Raw genomic sequence first — 20,742 nt, 5'->3', positions numbered from 1 at the left:
TAAGGGACACTGGGGTAGTTAGAATGTCCTTAGGACAGTGACTCGGAATCATTACCGGATGTGTTAGATCAAGTGGAAGACGATGTTGGTGTCTTTTTCGGATTTCTGATGCGATGACAGCTGCTGAGAAACTTGCCCAGTTCTTCTATGTGGGCTGAATTCATCATGTCTTTGTAGTTCCTGAGAAGTAAAAGCCCTTTGAGGTCATCTGAGAGAGAAGATCAGTAAGGCAGTGTTCCTCGTCTTCAATAATCGTGCCTTCAAAGAAGGGAAGGTATTCGAAGCCGAGAACGTGATCCTTATCGCAGCAGAATCTGCATGCTCTTGGCCAGACTCCGGCCTCCTTCGTGTAACGCCCTCGTTCTATCATCAGGTCGTGGCTGCTGGAGCGGATTTTAGCTGTATTCGTTCGGAATTGCCTGCTCTTCAGATTGAGGTACTGCTCTTCTCCAAATTCCTCCTTGATTTGGTTGTAGAACTGCATCTTGGTTTGCGATCCCAGGTCCACCCTCCAGTCACTGATAAAGACATCCCTCATGGTGCCATGAGCTGCTTTTGTTTCATAATGAGCCACAGAGCTAAGTTTCTCGTACCAGGAGAGGTTAAGATTTTCCTGTTCCTGAAACGCTTGAGATACTAAAAAATTGACACTGTTCATCTCAGAAGAAGCTCTGGAAAGTCTTCCAAAATATCTGAGGCATTGTGGCAGAACTGAGAGGGCCCAGGGCATCCTTCCTGTATCCCCGTAACAGAAGTTGTTGTTAGTTTTCTTGTGCACACCCAGTACCCATTTCAGCATTTTGAGGTGTGTTGTCTCAAGACTGTCTTTTGCTGCAACTTTTGATAGGTTGTGTCTTTGGCTGGGTTCACGCGCCATTTCTTTCATGAGGTGAGTCGAGGGTAGCCATATCTGACAGGCGTAAGTTGCTACCGGTTTCACCAGACAGTCAATTAGCTTTAGCATGGTTTTGGTGGTCAGAGCTCTGGTGTCTACCATGCGTTTTATCGAAAAGAATGCTCGAAGCGCCTTCTTCCTCAGTTCGTTCATGGCGCATTTAAAAGATCCATTGAGGCTGAGCTGGATACCTAGATAGCAGTAGGACCTTGTTGGAGAGATGTCGAGCTGTCCAAGCTTGAACCCGTACGAGCAGTTTAGCACCCGCGAGCTTGAGTTGAAGACCATTATTTTAGTCTTATCAATGTTGATAGATAGCTCCCATTTGCTTGCAAATTCATTTAGGCAGTCAAGCTCTTTCTGAAGGCTTTGGTGGTCGAGAGCTAAAAGGATGAGATCGTCGGCCCAGAGCAGGTGGTTGACTGGGAAGCCATTAAGTTCAGGGACAGAGAGATCTTCTAGGGCTGCAAGATAGATGGAGAGGTCGTAGATGTATATTTTAAACAATTCAGGAGACATTGGATGCCCTTGCTCTGTTCCAATGGTGACATCAATGGTCTCCGATAGTTTTTGGATCAGTTTGATGCGGGTCACCGAGTTGCTGTACATGTTCTTAAGGCAAGCGAAGAAGTTCCCTCCGATACCAAGGTGATTGAGTTTATACATGAGTGCTTCTCTGCACACCGTATCGAACGCTTTCCGGTAGTCAACAAAACAAGCAAACACTCTCTTTTTGAGCTTTTTCGTGTATTTCTCAATGATTGTGGTAATTGTAAGGATGTGATCCGAGCACTGTGCACCCGCTCTGAAGCCAAGTTGGTGGGGGAAATCGGGGCAGATAACTTTGCGGAAGTCGATAAGTCTTTCAAGGAGAAGAGAAGCAAATAGCTTCCCTAGACAGCTTCCAACAGTTATTGCCCTATAGTTGTCAGGGTTCTGTTTGTCGCCCTTCTTGTGGAGAGGGGTGGTTATCGAACAATTCCATGGGTAAGTCCCCTGTTCCAGGCAGCCGTTGAACAACTTGAGAAGAACTTTCCTTAGGCAAAGTTTGGAGTTCTTGAGCATCTCGTTCGATATTAGGTCCAGTGATACGCTCTTGTTGTTTTTGAGTTTGTTGATCACCTTTTCAAGCTCTTGTAGAGTGAACTCCATGTTAAGATTTTCCACTTCAGTTGGTAGGTCAGGGTGGCTGCTCCCATCATTGCTTGCGTTGTGGGCTTGAAGTTCACGGTGGGATGGATCCTTGCACTTTTGGTTGTAGAGGTCGTTGAAGAATTTGTGAAAAGCAAATAGGTCGTACAGATCGAACGTCTCAGGATCTCTACAGGAGGACGAGAGATCTTTCAGAGCAGACCAGTTGATGTCATTGCCATTGTTTATTTTCTCGTTCAGTTGAAAGAGATATGCGCCTTTTTTGGATCGAACTTGAGCCCTGTATTCCTTTTTTCGGAGGTAAAACTTAGCCCGAGTAGGTTCCACTAGCATGGGATCAATGTAGGGGTTGTTCTTTACTCTTTCGATCTTGCAAACTTGACGTTTTGCCTTTCTGCAGTCCCAATCGAACCATTTGTTTTTGTTAGTGTGAAGACGGCCACTTTTTTGGGTAGTGACCTGGCTGGCTAGGTTAATGTAGGTTGTAATCACAGAGTCATTGTATTTTCGAATGTCTTCGGGGCAGGTGATGTCATTTGCTAGGAGCGATTCGACCTTCTGCATGAATTGGGCATCATTCTGGGCCGACTTGAACTTTTCTGATGTACCTAACCCAGTGCTAGTGTCTCTGGTCCACTTGAAGGGCTTCGGCACTGGTGCTAGTTTCCGTTCACGTTCTTTATAGAGGTTGTCATCAAGAAGATTCACCCCATGGTTTGTGGTGAGGGCGGTTGATATCGGTCTGTGGTCTGAGTAAGGTGTGATATCGCCCACATGGAAGAACCTAACCCGATGGTGGATATCTCGTGAGACACAGATGTAATCAACAGTGCTGGCTCCGTGACGTTGAATGCATGTATGGCTACCGAAAATGTCTCCAATAGTCCTTCCATTAAGAATTATCATCCCTGCTGTTTGGAGAAGCTCAATGAACGGTTTGCCATTCGAATTCAAAGTTCGGTCCTGATTGTTTCTTGGTGTCAAGGCTGTTATGAATTGAGGAGGGTCGAGATCGACATGTATATTCCTAGATTCGCAGGGAATAAGAAAATCTTTCAGAGTACCGGTCCGTGCGTTCATATCTCCAAGTATGGCGGCATCTTCTGTGTCGGGAATCCTGGATAGGCACTCCTCAAGTTGTTCGCAGGTAGTGATGTATTCCTCGGTATTCGAACGTATACGTTTTTTATACGAACCGTGTGCTGGCGAGTCGTATACATTGATAAGGTTTAGGTCCTTGTCAAGATTAAAGTATTTGGCTCTTAGCTTGACGATGAGTATGTCGTCACAATCTGGAACGTGGACTCTAACAGCTCCAGCTGCTAGGTGTTTATGAATCGCCGTACATACACCGCCTGAGTTTGTTCCTGTCCTGTTAGCATTGAAGCATTTGAAGTCACGTAAAGAAACTTGCCCTTTAGTTTCTTGCAAGCAGATAACGTCGTGACTGTTAAGGAGCTTCTGAACTTCATCGATTTCAAATTTGATACCTTCAAACTTGTCACGCTGATGGTTGATGTTCCAGCTCATCAGCCTAAGGCAATTGCGTGTGTCCCGGTTTTTACTCATCTTTGAAACGGTTCGAGCTGCGTTTTTGACGAGGATTTCCATCGTGGCTTTGGTGAGGAATGCGCATCGTCTTCTTAAGTCCTTCACGAAGGCTGACGTAGAGCATTTTTTCGCCTCTGTCATTTAGGGTGAATCCAGTGTTGATTGAATAAATGTTCTGGTTGCCGACCAGGTCGTTAGCAAACGTGAATATGCGTGAACGAGCGGTTTCGCTTTGTCTGTGGAACCAGCTAACATTGCTTTTAATTTCGTTGTTAACAGCTTTGATTCGCTCGTTCATTTTCTTGTCATTAGAGGTTGGAATGAAAAGGGAGAAACATATCTGAGCTTTGCAGGTCTCCAGGAGATACTCTGCGAGTTCGTGGATAGCTCCAGATGGGATACATTTCCTCTTCGTAAGGTCGTTGATACCCAGGTGAACGTAAATACAGTCTGGTCGTAGCTTATTCAACTTCTCGTTGAGCTGTTTTCGTTTCTTTGCTAGGTTTTCGAGACTTGATGCCCCGAATTGGTGCACATTGAATTGAGAACTGAAACTACGTGGATTGAACTTGTCAAAGTTACTATCGTGTATGAGAAGTACCGTGTGCCTACGATAGATATGAGAGTTCCTGGTTCCAGTTCCTGTGCCTGGTCCGACTTCCCGAGATTGTGAAGTTGAGGATGGTACATGATTTTCACGCCGATGAGGCATGCGGCTATCATTTAGAGAATTGTCTGGGCGCTCTTCTTGAGCTTGTTCGTTCTGGACAGTTGTCATGCGGCCACCATTTTGAGACCCGTCTCGTCCCCCAACAGTGGGTGAGTTGGTGCGTTTATTGCCTCTGCTGCCGTTCTGTAGCCGCTCACTTTGGCTCGGTTTTCTCTCACGGTGGTTTTTGTTGTTACGTTTGTCTGCTTTTGTAAACGGATTTCCGCTGTTAGCTGCCGATATTGAGGCCCAGGTAGGGGTTCCTGTTGCATTCGGACCATTACTTTGAACGTCCCGGGTAGCAGTGTCAGGTTTGCTTATATGCGTTACAACGGGCTGTACGTCATTTGCAAGGACAATTGCTACATTCTCATGGTTAGTCTCAAGGGCCTCAATTCTTGTCCTGTTAGATGAGCTTACAGTGTCAAGTGACTGAAAAGCGTTGTTGAACTCGTTCCTAAGCGAATCGATTGAGGCGATCGTTTCATTCTTAGCAGAACTTACCGTGCTTCTAAGAGCTTTCTTCAGTTTATCTTGCTCGAGCTCTAGATCTTCAAATCGCCTCTTGGAGGTGCTACTCGCTTTTTCGAACGTTTTGACGCTGTCTGCGACCTCGGCTCTAACTTCCTGTAGTGATTGAATCTCTCTGTTGGCTATGATCTCGAGAGTTCTATTTTGTTCATCAACTGCATCCCTGAGCAAATTGAGGTCAACCCTAAGTTGTCTCACTTTGTCCTCCAACGGGCTAACCTTGCTTTTGACGATACAGTCCATGTTTTTATCTGAGATTGTTGGGGATGATACAATCAGATCAGATAGTGCCTTTTGCTGCAGCATCTCTTCTTTAATGGTGCAGATGCTTTCCTGCAGCACAGTCACTGCCGTCCTGAGCTCAGAACAGTTGCTGCATTCCGTCTTCGCCAGGCGGTCCTTTTGAGGCGGGTAAAGGTCTGATGGCACGTCTTTCTCGACAATGCTTTCAGTGGGCTGCCCACCAGGTTCAATGATGTCGTGAGCAGTTGGTTGGCTGTTGGCATAAGGCACGCCACAGGAGCTCCTTTGGCTTTTCTTTTTCTTCTTCTTTGCTTGCTGCCGCTTCTTCTTTGAGTGAGATTGGACAGAAGGAAAGTCGAACTTTGTCTCTGTGCTGCCTGTGTGGGGAGCTTCCGGAGTAATGAAATCTTTCACGTTCCTTAAACAGGGACTTCCACTTGGCTGACCTCCAGGAGATGTTGTAACCTGAAGCTGTGAGGCATTGTTATGTCTTGTGTCTCCGAATACTTTCTTTCCTGGGTTATCGAAAACAAGTTTGACCACATCCTTGACGTCTCTTGACTGAGTTTTGCAGAATGAAACCAGTGCTCTCTTTCTTTCTTGGGCAGAAATGCTTAGAGGCAGATGATTGGCAAGAAGCTCCATTCTGATGATGTTATCTTCAAGCTTGTTGATGAGGTGAGTGACCAAACTCACTGTGTCCTTACTTCCAATAGATTCGCACTCCTTGAGTAAGTCACAGAGTATTCTCTTGTTGTTAGAGACATTGCTGGAACTTTTAATACCGAGAGATGTGATCAGAGAGGTAAGGGTTGATTTCTTATATGAGCTTGCCGCTCTCTGGAGGAGATCGAGGGTGATGTATTTGAATGTTATTGAGACATCAGTGTTTGGATTTGGATCACCGTTTACCGACTTACCTTCCTTAGAGTCGGAGGTACCGGGGGTTACCTTTGCTGGGTGTGTCGTTTTCTTACCGGCAACAGGCGGTTGATCTGTACTTTCCAGGTTCTGAGTTTGACGTTCTTTAGGTGACGCAGATGTATCCAAAGCAGATGCAGTGAAACAAGGGTCAGGAGGAGGTGGACTGTTTGAGATATGGTGAGCTGTTTCCTTGGTAAACGCAGGTAGACTGACGGCTGTTTCTTTAGCTGATGCTGGTGTGGTTACGTCAGCAGCAGGAGGCTCAGTTTCGTCCGGTTGCGATTCTGTTGCTTGTAGAGTTTCTGGTTCATCACTAGCTTCTACTACGTTTTCGTCGCCGCCCTCATTTTTCTTTAGCTCAAATGTCTCGATCGTAGTTATGAGTAGGCTAGCAGATGTTTCAGTGGTAGATACTGGTGGTGTTATATCGGGAGTGGGGGGTTCAATGTCGCTGATGTTGAGCTGCGATTTCGTTGTCAGTGAGGTTGCTGAATCATCTCTGACTTCTGGTACATCTTCGACATAAGGAATGATCAGGACTTGTTCATCTCCGCTATCGCCTCTTTTAGTCTCAGGAGGGAAGTAGCAGTGAAGGTGTTTAGTTTACTCGGGGAACAGAGTAACTAGGCTGAAGTTGCCAAGGCTCACATCACAGACTTCGGTGGCCTCTATGGCTGGGTTAAATCGGAGGGGGGTGATGCTGAGGTCTCTAGGCTTTCCGATATGGAGGATGACAAGAGGCATATCATCGTCTTTGTGTGTGTTCTTCAGCGGCATTCTGGAGGTCCTGTCAAATGAGTAGACAATTCTGAGGCCGTTGAACAGGAGTTTTTTGTTTCCTAATGCTCCTAAACGGGTGTTGATGACTGCGAGCAAGGCTTTCAGAAAGTTTTTGTCTTCAGGGTTGCTAGGGCTGGATTTTTTTGGTTGCAGACCAGATTTGAGGTCATTGCACAGTGATCTAATAACACTCGGGCGCCAAAACAGTTCAGTGCAGCTTGATATGGATTGACCTGGTGTGATTTCTGGGGAAACTTCCCGAAGAGCGTCTTTAATCGCTGATCACGTGATATGACGTCATCGCGTGCTATCATGTCATTGTTAAAGTTAATTGGACCGCTGGGGGAATACATTACGTGAAACTTTATAACAAAACGAGCGCTAAAATTAGAAGTTTTTCAAAATATCAATTTGCAATCCTTCTGATCATGATTAATTAACATTCATGACCCATTTTCACAAAGTTAAGTTTAAAACTGACGAATAAAATAATAAACATACAATACTACAGTAGCGTTCTTACCTAGATTGCTCTCCTTGGTGCAAATCTCGATACACTCCCTCATCTCTCTCCGATCTATTTCTCCACTGTCTAAAACATTGGTACGTTAGAATAACTTTTATTCAAAAACAGGTGCTATCATACCTTAAATACTTCTTGATAATAATACTACTTAAAAACTTCAATATCTATAAAAAATTTCTGTGATAATCGCAGTGTCTCTCAGTTCAAAAAGATAGAACTAATAAAGTAAAACCCCCGGAAATTTGAATCACGAACCATCGTCGTCGTATATCCTGAAAAGGAAATGCAACTTGTCCTTGTTGATCTTAGCCATCTCGTCCTCGTTGTCAGATTGCTTCATCAGTTTTCCGAGCGACTCACAAAACTCTTGCAAGGATATAGAGTTGCTCCTGTCCTTGTCACAAATACTAAACATCTTCTTCGTAAAGTATTCCTGGTGGAGTGAATTTTGATGGAATGCGCGACGTAATGTATAAAGATGTGTATACGCTTAATCTAAAGTTCTGTATAAAATTATTGGCTGTTGGCTTGCCACATATTATATGAAAATGATTAAGCTGTAAAGGTTATGACATGATAAAAGTGATCTTACTTGTTTGTTGTATATAACTTTCTTGAACTCCTCGTAGGTAATATTTTCAGGGTCTTTGGCGTGTTGGTGAAACATGTTCTCCAGATAAGCTAGAATCTTCTCGTCACTTCCCATCCTGCAATATATCGTTGTCACGAGACGTCAGTTCGCAAAATAACGAACGAACGAACGAACGAACGAACGAACGAACGAACGAACGAACAAACGAACGAACGAACGAACGAACGAACGAACGAACGAACGAACGAACGAACGAACGAACGAACGAACGAACGAACGAACGAACGAACGAACGAACGAACGAAACGAACGAACGAACGAACGAACGAACGAACGAACGAACGAACGAACGAACGAACGAACGAACGAACGAACGAACGAACGAACGAACGAACGAACGAACGAACGAACGAACGAACGAACGAACGAACGAACGAAACGAACGAACGAACGAACGAACGAACGAACGAACGAACGAACGAACGAACGAACGAACGAACGAACGAACGAACGAACGAACGAAAGAAACGAACGATCGAACAAACGAACGAACGAAAATTGGATGGACAATGGACATCAAGTTGAGACTTTGGATGAACTTTCAAAGAAATGTTTTTGAGCACACCTCACACAAATAGCTTCTAGTGCACATTAACAAACTCATTATTCGTACCTTTTTGCAAAAGTGAAGATTAATGAATCACGATTCATACAAATTTTGTGCAGTGTTTTCAGGTGCTAAATTCCTGACTGTAGCGACTGATGGCTAAAGAGCGGGATCTTTGTTAACTATGTGGCCAAGGGATTATATTTTCATTTTGCAACAAGAAGTGCGAGAATCAGTATTTATTTAGTTGGCGGCCGAATCCTTGACGGACCGAATCCCTACCACTTCCCAACCCTGACCCTGACCCTGACCCTGACCCTGACCCTGACCCTGACCCTGACCCTGACCCTGACCCTGACCCTGACCCTGACCCTGACCCTGACCCTGACCCTGACCCTGACCCTGACCCTGACCCTGACCCTGACCCTGACCCTGACCCTGACCCTGACAGTTATTAAGCGCTAGGGGTTCGCTCCGTTAGAGATTCGGTTCGCTAACCGCGAGAAACTACTAGACCCGCCTGGAAATACCTAAGTTTTAAATATATTTGGCTGCAAACCAATCATGTAACCTCGACCCCTGGCTTCCAATCATAAAATTAACATCTATCTTGATGTCTAATGTCTATACTCTATAGTCCCTGTGGATAATTGTATTGGACTGGATTCCTGCTTATTGAAGATTCCGTGCCAGTGTACGGTTAGTCCAGATTGGGTGAACTTGTCCGGTGACCGATACCCAATTAGACGCAGTTTCCAAACAGTTAACAGGGCAACCAATCAGCTTAATTGGGTGCCCAATAAACCTAAATCCCATAACGAGTCCTTGGCCAGAGCTGTCCAACGTTTAAAATTTATCATAAAAGCACATCTCCTGAAATTGTGGTGTTTACGGAATTATTTTATCTTGGAATTTAGTTAAACTCAAGAACCAAAGTAGTATGACTCAATGACTGCATTTCATTCGACTAAAAGTCGCGACAAAGGTTGCTAAGGAAGTATGGTTCTTACTGCAAGAAAGTGATTGTTTCGTTTACTGAGCTGGGCATCACGTTACAGCAGGAAGGATCTCACTGATTTATAAATCAGATCTTACCGATAAATTCTCGAGTCTACTTGTTTGGTGGTTTAATGCGGGTGTATACAAGTAGAGACACAATTTAGGTGCGATAAAATGTTGCAAATAGTGCGATCCCGCACCTGCTTACAATTGTTTCATGTGCGGCAAATTTGGAGGAAAAAATTCACCGCGATTAAGCTGATTGCTGAACAATTGGCCAAATTTGCAGCCTCTAGGTACTCTCAGGTTGGATTATTGAACAGTGCAGTATATAATTTTGCATAACACGATTGTTCAGTTTGACACACCGAATAACTTACAAGGTTAATATAATATGTATTACACCGAATTTCCTGACAATTCAATGCAAGATGTAAAATTATACAATTACCCTCATAGAAGCTCTTACAATTAGATGACTATGAGAGAATGATACTAAGTTCAATGCATCTCGTTTTCACAACTTTCTAGGATCTAATAACTACAGCATCAATACAAAAAACTCAACTTATGCAGTCTCACTCATAAAATGCGAACTAAAATACAAAGAAATCACGAAAAACCAGTGGTATGAGCACGATTACAGAGACGTTTGTATAATTTTTGTTGAGCGTTTTCATTAACAGCTAAAATATTGACTGGGAATTTCTTTGGGTAATATTTTATAAAAACTTCCGTACGTGTAAAGCTACAGCTTATGGAAGTTTTGATAAAACCTTTATAGGGTCGAACTCTGGGGTTTACTGAACTTATAACTTTATAAGTGCGTGAACCCCAGGCAGTCCCTGGGGACACAAAGAACTCTGGGGTTTATCGAACTTATAACTTTATAAGTGCGTGAACCCCAGGCAGTCCCTGGGGACACAAAGGACCATTTAATTGTGTACTTTTACAGGATCTTTAAAGAAAGAGAGAGGGTGGCCTATTGATGTCAGAATAATAATATTCATTTGAAATTTGCCTACCATGCATTATTGTCGAGGGCACAATATAAGATTATAACTCGTATGTACGCAAATAGGTTAAATTTGAAAAACAGTCAGCTTTGCAAAAATTACACGCTTCATTCTTTTAACGATCAGAGAAACAAACAAACAAAAAAGTAACCACAGAAGCAGACAAAACACTGTAATTACTTAATTAATTACTTAATTACTCACATCAGAAGACGATCAACACTTCGCTTGAACTCTTCGAGAGTAACTGTTCCTCCACTGTCAAAATCCATCAGTTCAAATAACTTTGACAGAAACTGAAACAGCAGATGTAACGGTTAAAGAAGACACCCCTAACGCCCAAATATGCATCTCAAGGAGTACTGGCCGCTGGCGCTGTGTCCCACTTTGAGCTTAATTAAAAAAGTTTATTACACTTAAATCAACAGCTAAAAAGGCAAAAAACAGGAACAGATCACGATATATATCAAGATTAAAAACAGCGGCACTGTGACAGCACAAATTCCTGAAAATTGAACACACTTACAGTTTGGTTTATAGCTTTTTTAAATATTTCTTTGGTCACATCTCCGTTTGTGAACTTTTCCAATCTGTTTACGAACCATTTTATCGTCTTTTTGTTCGCCTCACCCGTCCTGAAAAGTCACCAATGAACACGAGGACAATAAGATTTAAAAAAAGAGAGGCTGAACCTATACGGCCCGCGAGAGGATAGTATGAGGCTGCTCTGCCTGCCTCTGGGGTGTGGCAATCCTGAAGGAGGTTCCATATTACTATATTATCAACGCTTTTCATGCCGTCTGGAGATAAGTCTTGTGATTCGCCATCCAATAACCGACCACCAATGGCTTAGCTCTTACCTGAGATACAAGTTGAAAGATGCAAAATATTGCTGTGTTAACTATGTGGAGATAATGGAGATAAAGTGGCAAGTAAAATAAAGGGGAATGAAGTATTATTTATGCGGTATTATTTATGTATCATTATGTGTATATAATTTATTATACCGTCCACTGTCCCCACCGGAGGTGGTGCACTTATTTGAACAATAAAATTACACAGCAGTAACCATTACGAAATTGTGTTTTCAGTGATTGCGATAGTTGACGTTGATAATAGTAATATGGAACGCAGATGCCATAATCTTAGTTCAAAACTTGGATACATACAGTTTTAATATTTTCAACACTACTATATAACAAATAATTTGAGTGACAGGATGGATTAATAAGGGGTACTGTGTCAAGGTGATTTTTTCTTTGTGTCATGCCTATGTTCCTGAATACTTGCTTCATCATCTCCTTTTTATAACAATCACGGTGTCTTTATTGACTAAGCGCATACTTATCGTAACCTCTTTGTCTTTTTTCGTATTTTTATTTTGCTCTGTTCAAGCAGTGTCGGAACAGAAATCCCATCAGTTGCGTTCAATATTATTAACTGATGTGGACTCTACAATGATATCGATGACATGCTTGTTCTCCAATTCCATGAGGTATTATTTATGTATTATTGTGTGTATCATTTATTATACCGTCCACTGTCCCCACCAAAGGTGGTGCACTTATTTGAACAATAAAATTACACAGCAGTAACCATTACGAAATTGTGTTTTCAGTGATTGCGATAGTTGACGTTGCTAATATAATAATATGGAACGTGGATGCCATAATCTTAGTTCAAAACTTGGATACATACTTATCGTAACCTCTTTGTCTTTTTTCTTATTTTTATTTTGCCAAAGTCTTATCCAACGTGACGAAGGTGCGCACGTGTCCTTATCAACTGATGTGGACTCTGTTCGAGAAGTGTCGGAACAGCAATCCCATCAGTTGCGTTCATTGGGAGGAAGTGAAGGATCTAACAGTAGCGCAGGTGTCATAGAGAATGCCTTGAAGGCAGTTTCAAACAATCCGGCAGCGGCTGTTATTATGAAGCAACATGAGTTTAAAGCGACTACTACTACTACTACCAATTCCCAAACCGATACTACTATAGCTAATACTACTGCCACTACTTCTAAAACTGTCTCACCGAGCGACAAAGTAAAGCAATCAGCAAGCTTTTCTCAAAAATATCGTCTCCAATTTTCCCACGAAGGCTTGTGTGTTGGCATTTCCAAATTAAAGAGACTTACACTGTCTTTTTGTAATCCGGTTAAACAACAAGCTTTCTACCACATCAACGGATTTCTGAGATCTGTAGAATTTTCTGCACTCTGTGTCGGTTTGGCGGGATTCAACAACTCTACCTCTGGTGACAGTCTGACACTGCTAGATTGTACACAAGCAATCAGTTTGAACTTAGAAAAAGGTAGACTCATCTACAGGGATGATCAAGCAGATGGTCGTGGAGTACTCTGCATTGCTCCCGAAGGAGGTAGAGGCACACGGTTGGGAAGCGAAATCGTTCTGACTAAAAAATGTAAAAAAGATGCATCGCAGATTGATCTCCTTGAGGAAAGTGCATTTCTACGTGACAGAGCAGCGCTTTTAATGCTGTCTGAAGATAAGTCTTGTGATTCGCCATCCAATAACCGACCACCAATGGCTAAGCTCTTACCTGAGATACAAGTTGAAAGATGCAAAATATTATCTGAATGTGTAACTGTGGTGGTGAAGACAGCACGGAGACCTCTACTGGTTCTCAGACTTGCAGAATCAATAAAAACAGTACTCAATCAGGATCTTCCGATGATAGTGATCGATGATGGCCCCAACCCGCATCCCTCGGATATCGTGGCCAAAATTGCCCAATTCCCAAATATAAATTACGTTATAACTGAAAGTAAGGATCTTGGAATTAGTGAAGGCAGAATGATAGGAGTTAACATGGTAACGACAAAATACTTTGTAAACATGGACGACGACAATGTGGCCACAGAATCGTGGGACGCCGCTAAAATGGTAGAACTACTCGATACAACTGACTTATCTTTAGTGGGTGGGAGAACCGACTCGATGGACTGGCCTGGGTTTATGGAATTTGGTTGTGACGAATCAAAACCAACTCTTAAACATTATTGGAGATCCTGCAGGATTGCTAACCAGAGCTTGCCTTTCTTTCCAGATTGTTTGCGATGCGATCTGACCAGTAACAGTTTCATGGCAAAGACTAAAGATATTCTCGAAGTTGGTGGTTGGAGCAAGGAGCTAAAAGTAAACGAACACCAGGATATTTTCTTGAGATTGAAAGCTGCTAGCAAGAAAGTCGTCTGGTGTCCTAAATTCCATGTTTTAAATTTGCACATTAACAATGATGATACAACTGTTATCGACAAAGCTTACAAAAAGCTGAGATACAATAGATCGAGGCAGATGAAGAAGGTATTTACGAATCATTGGAATGTTGAAGACTATAAATTGATTAGAGGAAGCAAGAAGAAATGGCCTAACACATGGGAAAACGACAAATATTAACGAGAGGCCAAAATACTTGCAAGTTTAGAGCTTATTTACAGTTATTTTAAATGGATATTATTAAGATCATGTAACATAAAGTGACTCTGCAGGGTTTTGATCTTTAGAACCGTTACACCCATTATAAGTAACATTCCTAAAAGTTGGAAACATCTGGTATTCATGAATACAAACTATAAATTGATAAGATGAGTTTTGGGTTCAAGCACAATATTGACGTTCTATTATCTATCAAGATATTATCTTAATTTGTTGTTTAAATTGTTTGCTGTGTTTAACCTTGAAAATATCAAATCAACCAAGAAACTCTTTGCAATTAAAACGGCTGCATCAAAAATTTAAAGTGTCACCGGAACTAAATGCCGATTCTGAACTACCTTAAAGTTAACCTCTGTTGGGATTCTGAGCGTCAGTTTTAGTCATTTTTTTTTTGAACATTTAAAATATAATTTGAAACATTACAGTAACGTTATTCAAATCTCAAACAGAAACAGTATATAACAAAGTTTTGTGTTTTGATCATATGATCGTGGATTGATGTATAGTGATTGATTGCATAATTTTGAATTTGATTGATGGTGATTGTGAGTGAGAAGATGTTTGGAGTGCCAGCCAGTAACTCTGTCAAATGAACAGCCCATTGAAGAGCGAATGAGCGCAATTTCGCAGGAACAGCAGAGAGGGTGGCACAAAACGGCACACACGGAAAGGACGAAACAAAAAAGAAAAAACGCCGTGCGCGGTAAGCTTGCCTATGTCTGAGAGCTGGTGTTACCTGGCAAGAGGCCTCGAAGGAGGTGCCGTGGTGGAGTGTGAGGGGAAAGTTCGAGAGCACGGCAGCTCTAACTGATGATGATGATTGAAGATTGAAGAAGGAGGTCGAGCGGGAAGCTCAGAAAAAGCTAAACAGGAAGGATCCAGCTGAGGTCTGACTCATGTCAGGAAGTGACGAAAAACTCACAGACAAAATCATCAGTGGCTGTCTACCTCGTACGTAGGCAGTGACACAATTCTTGTCGGCATTTCCATATAACCCCAGCTGTAATCTAAAAACTGTTACCGTGCTATTGCAACAGATAATATTCAAACATATTTCAAGCAAAATACTCCTTTGGATGTTGCTGCTGTTAACTATGTGGAGATAATGGAGATAGAGTAGCAAGTGAAATGAAGGGGAATGAGTAGACGTGATGGGTGATGAGATAATGAGTAGAGGCGACAAGAGAGTAGGCTAACTCGTGTCTGGCCCAGTTTTTCGGGCACGATTAGTCGTTTAATGTTGTTTGCGAAGTTGATAATCGTGGAGATATGTTTAAAAAAGGAGAAAGTATTACCCTTTTAATTGTGCAATTGTGGGCACGATAACGATAAATATCGGCGATAAAATTGGGTCATAACAATGAGCTAAGTTTCTGTTAATTTGTATGACTATTGAGTATTGACTGACATAATCAATTACACTTTCGTCACCTTTGTAAATGAGGATTACGGAAGTCCTGAGTTACTGTTACACGAATTCTAAACACGTTATTTGAAATTCCAGAACGGCATCGTAAAGTTATTTAGAAAGCATTTGCTAGACGACTATACATTACAGCTTGAGTCTTCTTTTCTATGTATGGTACGATCAGGGGTTTACTTTTTGGTCGTTTGGCCTGGGGGATGTGGACGAGTTAGCAATTTTAGTGGCTGGATTTTCAATAGCGTGCTTTACTCGCAAGTGATACCACAAACTAGTGTAAGACCTCTTGGCAGTTGTACCTTGGAAAGACTTCTCACAATGTATGCAGGTCACGTTGTCTCCCTCTTTTTTGAACTGTTTCCAGATCTCTTTGGTTGCCATATCAAATAAAACAGTTTTAACAGGACACGACAGGGAACAACCAAGCACGTCATTAATTAACAATTTAAGCAAATGAGCAATCAAATACAAACATGATATGGGAATTGGCCATTGTGAAACATATGCTGTTAAAATGATTGATCATCAAGTGCAGGACAAATCAGCAATAACACATGACAATGGGATGTGAAATGTGAATAACTTAACATATTTTGATTTAACAATGAGAGGATGACACTGATTTGAGTAGCAAATTCGGTTAATAAATATCCATGCTAACAGTTTACTATATCAAGATTTAATGTGGGCGGTGAGAATTAGCTATATACTAGTTAGCTGTAGAGGTCCAATAACGCTAAATTTGATCGATGATTTTACAGAATTTCGAACTTTTTGGAAATAAGTTTTGAAGAAAAAATGTTGATATTATCGGTTTATCGGTTAGAAATTATCGCCGATAACCGATAATGAATTTTTCACAAATTATCGCCGATTATATCGGTTGCAAACCCTAGTGCACTGCAGACTGCAGTTCTGAAATTTTGTCTATTGTGTTTGAATGTAGTGCGGGATAATGAGATGTGATCGCTAAATTAAAGTTTAAGTGATATATCAATTTAGTGATGTACTATGATGTCGGTCCGTTAGTAGTGGGCACAGAATTCCATCGTCCATCAGTCAATTTCTGCATTTACCATTAAATTGCTTTCTTTGATCCTTGCTGTGGTTATTGAAGCGCTTCAATGATCATTATAATGGGTTAAAAATACCAATATCAAAAATATTGATATTTGACTAATTTATGGGCCAAAATCGATCAAATAAGGTGCGTATGCCCAAATATGGGCATATAGTTTTTAGCTGATAACTCCGTTATTTTTTGTCCAATCTTGATGACATTTCATATACGAGTTCAGGGGACTACTAGCTACAAGTACAGTAGAGCACCTTAAATCTGGGTTTTACGCATGTTCAGGGTATTTGGCTAAATTAGGCCTAATTTGGACCAAATATGGGCGTGGCTGCCCCGCGGGCACCGTTTGGCGGTTGGGGTCCGGGACCCCCTCAAAAGTTCGGTCACCGGCGCGGTTCTAGTTTGTTGGTCAACTGCTATCTCGAAACCAAGTTTCGCAAAAAAAATCCCCCCCCCCCCCCCCCCCCCCCTTAACTTGGGTACAATTATTAGACTGGAATCTGATTTACGTTTAGGTTTTATTCTCTCCTAATCAGTGCACAGGAGTGGCTTCCTGGGGTTACACCTCAGACTCCAGCTCTGGGACTAATCACATAGAATATAAATAAAGCACGGAGTGATAGAATTATCCTTGAAATGGGGCTTCTGGTGGAGCACTGTTTGTCGTATGTGCCATTGTCCAGGTTCAATGGCTTCACATGTTATGAAGTATAAACTATGTACCAAAGTAACAATGGTTTTTAAAAATACATCTTACTATAATATATTATATAAAGCGAGACGATAGTTTTCCGTGCCATTTTACTGACACCACGGCATCAACTTTAACGCGACTTTCCGCAAAAACCGTAAAAGATATACAACAGCGATCGCGTCTGTATTCTGTAACTAAACAAAGTTATATAATAATAGTTAATAGTACTATGTACAGTATGCACTGAACGGGTATCCTAGGAAGTTTCTTGCACTTTTATCAGGTATACCCTTCCTCATTTAACTGGGGTTTGAACACTGGACCTTCTGCGGAGAAGGCGGATGCTCTAACCACTAGGCCACCTAGCCCCTAAGGCTATAGCTATTTTCTTGTTAAATTACTACCAAAATCCAAATATAGCCAAATTGGTAAGATTTGTTTAAAAGCTGAAGCTTTTGAAGGGGGTCTAGCCTTTGCATATTTTTGTCCATTTAATTATAAGAACCAAGTTAAGTGTAGCAAATTGATGATATACTTCTCTGTAAAGGAGTATAATTTTGCTTGAAACATGGTTGAATATTATCTGTTGCAATAGCAAGGTAACAGTTTTTAGATTACAGCTGAGGTTATATGGAAATGCCGACAAGAATGTTGTCAGGACTAAAACTGACGCTCAGAGGCTAACTTTAAGGCAGTTCAAACTCGGCATTTAGTTCCAGTGGCACTTTAAAGTTTTTACGCAGCCGTTTTAATTGTAAAGATTTTCTTGGTTGATTTGATATTTTCAAGGTTAAACACAGCAAACAACTAAATTAAGATATCGTGATAGAAAACGGAACGTCAATATTGTGCTTGAACCCAAAACTCATCTTATCAATTTATAGTTTGTATTCATGAATACCAGATGTTTCCAACTTTAAGGAATGTTACTTATAATGGGTGTAACGGTTCTAAAGATCAAAACCCTGCAGAGTCACTTTATGTTAAATGATCTTAATAGTATCCATTCAAAATAACTGTAAGTAAGCTCTAAACTTGCAAGTATTTTCAATTTTGACCTCTCGTTAATATTTGTCGTTTTCCCATGTGTTAGGCCATTCCTCCATGCTTCCCGTAAATAATTTGTAGTATTTAACATTCCAATGATTCTCAAATACCTTCTTCATCTGCCACTCTCTACCGTATCTCAGCTTTTCGTAAGCATTGTCGATAACAGTCGTATCATCATTGTTAATGTGCAAATTTAAAACATGGAATTTAGGACACCAGACAACTTTCTTGCTAGCAGCTTTCAATCTCAAGAAAATATCCTGATGTTCGTGTACTTTTAGCTCCTTGCTCCAACCACCAACTTCAAGAATATCTTTAGTCTTTGCCATGAAACTGTTACTGGTCAGATCGCATCGCAAACAATCTGAAAAGAAAGGCAAGCTCTGGTTAGCAATCCTGCAGGATCTCGAATAATGATTAAGAGTTGGTTTTGATTCGTCACAACCAAATTCCATAAACCCAGGCCAGTCCATCGAGTCGGTTCTCCCACCCACTAAAGATAAGTCAGTTGTATCGAGTAGTTCTACCATTTTAGCGGCGTCCCACGATTCTGTGACCACATTGTCGTCGTCCATGTTTACAAAGTATTTTGTCGTTACCATGTTAACTCCTATCATTCTGCCTTCACTAATTCCAAGATCCCTACTTTCAGTTATAACGTAATTTATATTTGGGAATCGGGCAATTTTGGCCACGATATCCGAGGGATGCGGGTTGGGGCCATCATCGATCACTATCATCGGAAGATCCTGATTGAGTACTGTTTTTATTGATTCTGCAAGTCTGATAACCAGTAGAGGTCTCCGTGCTGTCTTCACCACCACAGTTACACATTCAGATAACATTTTGCATCTTTCAACTTGTATCTCAGGTAAGAGCTTAGCCATTGGTGGCCGGTTATTGGATGGCGAATCACAAGACTTATCTCCAGACGGCATTAAAAGCGCTGCTCTGTCACGTAGAAATGCACTTTCCTCAAGGAGATCAATCTGAGATGCATCTTTTTTACATTTTTTAGTCAGAACTATTTTCTTTCCCAACCATATGCCTCCACCTCCTTCGGGAGCAATGCAGAGTACTCCACGACCATCTGCTTGATCATCCCTGTAGATGAGTCTACCTTTTTCTAAGTTCAAACTGATTGCTTGTGTACAATCTAGCAGTGTCAGACTGTCACCAGAGGTAGAGTTGTTGAATCCCGCCAAACCGACACAAAGTGAAAATTCTACAGATCTCAGAAATCCGTTGATGTGGTAGAAAGCTTGTTGTTTAACCGGGTTACAAAAAGACAGTGTAAGTGTCTTTAATTTGGAAATGCCAACACACAAGCCTTTGTCGGGAAATTGGAGACGATATTTCAATTTGTGAGAAAAGCTTGCTGATTGCTTTATTTTGTCGCTCGGTGAGACAGTTTTAGAAGTAGTGGCAGTAGAACTAGCTATAGTAGTATCGGTTTGGGAAGTGGTAGTAGTAGTAGTCGCTTTAAACTCATGTTGCTTCCTAATTTCAGCTGCTGCCGAATTGTTTGAAACTTCCTTCAAGGCATTCTCTGTGACACCTGCGCTACTGTTAGATCCTTCACTTCCTCCTAATGAACGCAACTGATGGGATTGTAGATCCGACACTGCTCGAACAGAGTCCACATCAGTTGATAAGGACACGTGTGCTCCTTTGTCACGTTGGATAAGACTTTGGCAAAATAAAAATACGAGAAAAGACAAATAGGTTACGATAAGTATGTATCCAAGTTTTGAACTAAGATTATGGCATCCACGTTCCATATTAGCAACGTCAAATATCACAATCACTGAAAACACAATTTCGTAATGGTTACTGCTGTGTAATTTTATTGTTATAAAATAATACCTCATTCCCCTTTATTTTACTTGCCACTTCATCTCCATTATCTCCACATAGTTAACACGGCAACCTCCTTCAGGGTTGCCACACCCCAGAGGCAGAAACCGTTGACCAGAACAGAGAGAGAGATAATAAACAATATACACATAATAATTAATAAATAATACCACATAGAATTGGAGAACAAGCATGTCATCGACAGTGAGTCCCTACTGATACCACGAGAATAACTCTACCATTAATCACGGTCAACAATTTTCAGGAAATACTCTGATGGTCAAAGATCAAACAGCTCTACGAGCAGTTTTCTTTCTGTTCGGGTATGAGAGCTCTACGAGCAGTTTTCTTTCTGTTCGGGTATGACAGCTCTACGAGCAGTTTTCTTTCTGTTCGGGTATGACAGCTCTACGAGCAGTTTTCTTTCTGTTCGCGTATGGCAGCTCTACGAGCAGTTTTCTTTCTGTTCGCGTATGACAGCTCTACGAGCAGTTTTATTTCTGTTCGGGTATGACAGCTCTACGAGCAGTTTTCTTTCTGTTCGGGTATGGCAGCTCTACGAGCAGTTTTCTTTCTGTTCGGGTATGACAGCTCTACGAGCAGTTTTCTTTCTGTTCGGGTATGACAGCTCTACGAGCAGTTTTCTTTCTGTTCGGGTAT

General features: G+C 41.6%; 1 protein-coding gene across 14 annotated transcripts in view; it reads right to left on the bottom strand.

The window, feature by feature from the left end:
* LOC134820496 (NADPH oxidase 5-like) overlaps window positions 1-20,742 on the bottom strand; it is a 95,389-nt gene that overhangs the window by 8,362 nt on the left and 66,285 nt on the right. For all 14 annotated transcript variants that reach the window (XM_063830911.1, XM_063830907.1, XM_063830900.1 and 11 more), the window contains 5 exons: window positions 11,052-11,160; window positions 10,730-10,821; window positions 7,904-8,018; window positions 7,567-7,744; window positions 7,309-7,377 (listed from right to left, as the gene is read on the bottom strand). In XM_063830911.1, the coding sequence (XP_063686981.1) occupies window positions 7,309-7,377; window positions 7,567-7,744; window positions 7,904-8,018; window positions 10,730-10,797 (430 nt within the window). In that variant the 5' untranslated portion in view covers window positions 10,798-10,821; window positions 11,052-11,160. The remainder of the gene's footprint in view (window positions 1-7,308; window positions 7,378-7,566; window positions 7,745-7,903; window positions 8,019-10,729; window positions 10,822-11,051; window positions 11,161-20,742) is intronic.

This window comes from Bolinopsis microptera, chromosome 9 (genome assembly GCF_026151205.1).
Source record: "Bolinopsis microptera isolate Bmic1 chromosome 9, MBARI_Bmic_1.0, whole genome shotgun sequence".
Lineage (NCBI taxonomy): Eukaryota > Metazoa > Ctenophora > Tentaculata > Lobata > Bolinopsidae > Bolinopsis > Bolinopsis microptera.
The sequence above is the reverse complement of the archived record's forward strand: the minus strand, read 5'-3'. Positions and strand labels throughout refer to the sequence as shown.